General features: G+C 39.3%; 1 protein-coding gene across 4 annotated transcripts in view; it reads left to right on the top strand.

The window, feature by feature from the left end:
• Positions 1-5,664, top strand: part of mybpc3 (myosin binding protein C3) — a 32,350-nt gene that overhangs the window by 6,225 nt on the left and 20,461 nt on the right. For 2 of the 4 annotated variants that reach the window (XM_014026113.1, XM_014026088.1), the window contains 6 exons: positions 602-706; positions 1,225-1,373; positions 1,716-1,833; positions 1,926-1,974; positions 5,163-5,222; positions 5,345-5,347. In XM_014026113.1, the coding sequence (XP_013881567.1) occupies positions 602-706; positions 1,225-1,373; positions 1,716-1,833; positions 1,926-1,974; positions 5,163-5,222; positions 5,345-5,347 (484 nt within the window). The remainder of the gene's footprint in view (positions 1-601; positions 707-1,224; positions 1,374-1,715; positions 1,834-1,925; positions 1,975-5,162; positions 5,223-5,344; positions 5,348-5,664) is intronic. The other 2 variants (XM_014026105.1, XM_014026097.1) reach the window with 2 other exon arrangements.

Genomic DNA, 5,664 nt, shown 5'->3' with positions numbered 1-5,664 from the left:
GATGAATGGATGGATGGATCAATGGATTGGATGGATGGATGAATTGATGGATGGATGGATGGATGGATGGATGAATTGATGGATGGATGAATGGATGAATTGATGAATAGATGGATGGATGGATGGATGGATGGATAGATGAATGGATGAATGGATGGATAGATGAATGGATGAATTGATGGATGGATGAATGGATGAATTGATGGATGGATGGATGAATTGATGGATGGATGAATGGATGGATGAATTGATGGATCAATGGATTGGATGGATGGATGGATGGATGGATAGATGAAGGTATAGGTAGGTGGATGGATGAATGGATGGATAGTTGGATGAATGGATGAATCAGTGGATGGATGGATGGATGGATGGATGGATGGCTGTGTGGATGGACGGATGGACGGACAGATGTATGGATGGACAGATGATGGACAGATGGATGTATGGATGGATGGATGGATGAACAGACAGACATACAGTTCTCAAAGCTTTGTTTTCTAACTGTATTCAAAGTGTCTGAATGGTAATTTTCTCATCAGCTGTAAGGTTGTGACCTGTTTCCTGTTTGTTTAATCTTTTTTTTTTCTTTTTTGTGTTGATGTTACACATTCCGCTGGACCTGCAGATGGACACCCTCCAGACACCAGGCAGGACCTGACCGGACTCTTCACAGAGAGACCTCAAAGTGGAGAAGTCACCGTTGGTGAGAAACTTCACAACAAAATTATTGAAACGCATCTGTTGGAGGCAAAACTACAAACCATGTTCTTCACCGTCCACAGCATATTATCTGTTGGAAACTATTATTGAAATATTTAATAGATGCAATACAAAAATCTACATGATGTTTTTAAACATCACTGAGCGCACTGCTATGTAAATTTATTTCATCGCTTTAACAAACAACTGGAAAAACAACTGCTTAGTGGGTCAGACTCTGGCTCCAACATGTAAGGCTGGATGGACAAGCTCGTAAACATGTCTATTAAACTAGCATGGACTGGTCTGGAAGCTGGAGGGGGGCAAGGTGTGAAGCACCTCATTTGGGTTTAAAAAGACAGCCTCWAAATGAGTTGATCTGAGACACTCCTCAGAAAAGTGGCGGGGCTTGTGGAGTTACAGGAAGGAGGAATTCATTGCAGTTCCACTTTATATAGGATTTAAAAACAGGATATGTTTTCTTCAATGTAGAAAAAATAAAGCTGCTTCTGTTCATGGCAGGTGAAAACATCACATTTGTTGCTAAAGTAAACACGGAATCGCTGCTGAAGAAACCCAGCATTAAATGGTTCAAAGGGAAGTGGATGGACCTCGCCAGCAAGAGTGGAAAACACCTGCAGCTGAAGGAGACGTTCGACCGTAACACAAAGGTGAGCTGAGGGAAATTACACAAGGAATTAAAAAATATTGCAAATCTTGATATTTGTTTATTTTATTTAATTTTTTTATTATTTTATTTTATTTTTTATTTAATTAAAGAGCTAACAAACGAGTGCTCAGGGTTGGGTCAGTGGCGCAACAAAAAGTTCTCAGTTACTTGCATTAATAAAGAGATGAAGTGCGGGCAAATCAACTAAAAAAAGAAGTAAAGCCTGTATCACTGCTCCCTTTATGATGAACTGCAAAAATAAAACTTTGTTTTCCTATCTGGGGTAAAATCGTTTTTTTTTTTCACGTTGTTGCTTCTCGTGTCCTCGTGCACGCGTCTGCAGGTGTACACGTTTGAGATGCACATCATCGCCGCCAAGCCAAACTTTGCAGGAGCTTACAGATGTGAGGTTTCATCCAAGGACAAGTTTGACAGCTGCAACTTTGACCTGACGGTTCACGGTGAGTGTTGTGTAACGTCTCCCGCTGTCGTTGTTTGTGATGGTGGTGTTCAGCGTCAAAGAGCCAACAMTGGATTTTTGTGGCGTTTTCAGAGGCCCGTGCTCCTGGTGGTCTGGACATCAGGACCGCTTTCAGACGCACGTAAGTGGCTTTGAAAACAAGATCTGTACACKGAATTTAAAACTTAAGTACGAGCCAAACCCCACCCCCAATGCTAGGTGTGTTGCATTCTTTTCAACAAATAATATTGTACAGTTTGGAAACAGTTTCTAAAAGGAATAAAGAAAATTCAAACACAGCTGTTAATAAACTACAGTGGATTATTCACATAGTTTGTGTGTAAAATAACTCTGGAAATGCTAACCTGTCAGGAGCGACGGTGATAAGAAGAGGAGTGGACCAGCGATCAGGTAGTAAAGGTTTTTGTTTTAATTATGGAGGCTTGGATCTGAAATTCTGAGCACTCTAATTGTCCTGATGCATCTCAGTAAACCAGGTAAAAGCACTCTGATTGTTAAAAAAGGAACAGAGAAATCAGGACCAGGATCAGATGTTATTGGGGMTTTTTTTTTATTTCTCCTCCGTGGTCCTTTTCTTTCTGCATCCAGTTCAAACAAATCCAGTGTTGTGGATTCTGTTGCCTCCAGTTCACAAAGTTTTGAAACGGACCTCAGGAGGAAGATAAGGAGAAATCTAAAGACGCAGATGCAGTCAGAGGTTTACGTCTCGCGGACACGACGTCTCATTTTGGCCTAAAGGGCTCGACACACGGGSAGCGACAAACTACAGCGATTAACGGCTGTCATCGCAGCCAGGGTGAAGCCCGACACACGGGACGCGATAGCGATCGCAGCGTTGCGAATCGCACTCTCAGATCGCTTGTCTTCACAAAATTTGATTGGTTCTTGACTATGAAGGCGGGTGTGCATTACAGACGTGTAAACTAAACAAATCTTGCGATGCTAATGATATTGAAAAACAAACACACATCAAGATACAATTTTATGAGGAAAAACTTACCATAAACTTCACCCTGGTGTCAACAAATTCCCACAAAGCTTTTTAGTAATCACTTGGTAAAAGGGTTAGCATAGGAATGGGTTAGCATCCTCTCATTGGTCAGTCAATGAAACCCTCGCTGATTGGTTGTACGCTAAGCGACAGAGACAAAAGTTGAACATTTTTCAACTTTCATATGTCGCAAGCTCGCGTGTGCACGTCTACGTGTACGAGCGCGAAATTTCACATGCACTATTTTCGCCGGTCGCTTAGCTGGTGGAGGGCAAGCGATTGTCGCCTCACCGCACAGGCTCCATAGGAAATGAATGGAGAGCGAGCGACGTCGCCTCCCGTGTGTCGAGCCCTTCAAGCTGATTTATTTGAACCGTACTTTTTCCAGAGGTTATAAAAACACACAACACAGAGATTGTTCAAATAATTCAGACAAGACAAATATCAACCTGTGTGGCCACAGAAACTAAAAAAAATCATCTTTTAAAGTGCTCGAGACATGCTTATCCTTCAGTTACAAAAAGTCAAAGAAAACATCTGTATATTTAAAAAACTTGATATGTGATTTTAGCAATTTGATCACATAACTGGCAGATTTTCTTTTGAACTTGGATCAAACAAAGTAAAACAGGAAGTGACATCAAAGGGGAACTCTTTAAGAAAAGGAACTCCCTGTTTTTGTTTATTGAAACAATATTTAAACTTTGACTTTATGATCTAAAGAAACAGATTCTTCTCTACAGTCTGTGCTGTTAGTCATTGTAGCAATGCTTTGTTTACATTCAGACATTCCCCTTTGATGTCACTTCCTGTTACTTCACATTCAAATGTCTCAACAACTGTTTGTCTCAGCAGCGTGAAATGTTATTTGCAATATGTTATCAATGTTATAATTACAAAAATGCATTCATAACTATTAGAAAAAATTTGGTGTCACAGGCACTTTAAAGTGAGGGTTTTCACAATTTGACTCAAATTAAGTGAATCAAGTGAAAATATTCTGCCAATGGAGTAAGACAATTTTACTTGGTAAGATTCTTGAAATACTTGATTTTAATCAAGTTTTTCTTATTTAAAGAATCTTATGAAGCACAATTTTCTTACTCTATTGGCAAAATTTTTCACCTAATTTAAGTCAAATTTTCAGGCCAATGACATAAATAATCTCACACATCCTGGAAAAAAGATTAATAATTTTACACATTCAGTTCTTGTTTAGTAAATCAGTCTCAAAACAAGATCAAAAAGACTTTTTGGCTGATATAAGGTTTTAAAACTTGGTTAGATGGACAGTTTTTGAAGTGTAAAGCAGCAAAAACTAACCTAAAATCCTAAAACCACAGCTCCACTTAAAATGTGCCAGTACAACCAGGACACCGAAAAATTTAAATAAACTCTGCCAGTTTTGCCACAGAGAAGAAAAAGTCAAAAATTCAGTTAGAATTATACCAGAAGATTGTTGAACATTTAGAAATATTTCACCAAATAATAGGACAAAAAATAAAATAATAAAAATCCACAATACATTGAAAATTTGATGTTGTTAAACAGTTTGACCAAGAAAAAGAGTCTCATATAAATCCTTAAAAGACCCAAATTATCAGGACGTTTCCACCCCTGATGAGTGAATCAACGTAAAACTGCTAAAAACTGTTAATTAGCTGCATCTGCGTGAGTCAGCTCTGTCTTATCTCCTCCTGAGTCTCCATCCAAACATCAGAACCAGCTGAACAAACCCTGAAAAGTTGCAGCTTGTTGTGTGAGAACACACAAGTGGGGTCGACCACACAGAGGAAGCGTTGTGTTGTAACTTCACCGCACAGATAAAGAAACTCACCTCGGATCAGAGGCACGAGACGAGCACAAGGCCCCAAATCTTTGCTCTCGGTTTTTATCTCCCACTGATAAAGACACAAGCAAGACTCTGATGCACACTGCCTGCCTGTTCTTTCCCCACAACCAGTGTTTTGTGTTGTTGTTGCTTGATTACCGCTGCTGCTCGTGGCTTAAAAGTTTCTTTGAGATTTGTGCGGGGGAAACACGTCATGACATCATGTCTCTTTTTATCCTGCCCCCTCACTGTGAACCACAATAAGTCCAGATTTAACAGATCAGCAACTGTGTCTCAAGCAAAACAACTGTCTGCATAATTTACTGTTTTAATCCTTCAGTTTTTACAGAATTAACCTATCAAGTCTAGTTTGTGAATGTTTACTGTAATTTTCACAGGGAAAAAAAACAGTCTTTACTTTCAAACAGGAGCTTAATTAAATGGCATAAATAAAGTGTTTGCTGTTGATGCTGTGTGATTTTTGCAGTAGCACAGATGGAAAAGAAGATTCGGGAGAGCTTGACTTCAGTGGTTTGCTGAAAAAGAGGTGAGCAAACAAACAAAACTAAACTAATTGCAGACAAGTCAAAACCTGTTTTTTTGTTAGGTTTTTTTTTACATTTCACAGTCTAAAGCTCACTGTCTCTCTCTCTTGTTCTTTGTTTTCAGAGAGTAAGTTTATTTTGCATTTTGAAACTAAAAAACGTTAAAACGACCACCCAACAATAATTTGCAGAAGATTGGACTCGAATGTAAACTCACGATTTGCAGAACGGCGTTTTCAGAGTCCAGTTAGAGCAGGGGTGGGCAATCATGGTCCTCGAGGGCCGCAGTCCTGCATGTTTTACGTTTCCCTGCTCCAACACACCTGATTCAGTCACTGAATTACCTCTTCCAAGTTCTGCTGTATGGAGGACCGACACTGACATAATTAGAAATAAAAGCAGAAACATATAAATGAACCACTAAATAAATAAATACGTTTAAAA

Source organism: Austrofundulus limnaeus, unplaced genomic scaffold (assembly GCF_001266775.1).
Source record: "Austrofundulus limnaeus strain Quisiro unplaced genomic scaffold, Austrofundulus_limnaeus-1.0 Scaffold5, whole genome shotgun sequence".
Lineage (NCBI taxonomy): Eukaryota > Metazoa > Chordata > Actinopteri > Cyprinodontiformes > Rivulidae > Austrofundulus > Austrofundulus limnaeus.
The sequence above is the reverse complement of the archived record's forward strand: the minus strand, read 5'-3'. Positions and strand labels throughout refer to the sequence as shown.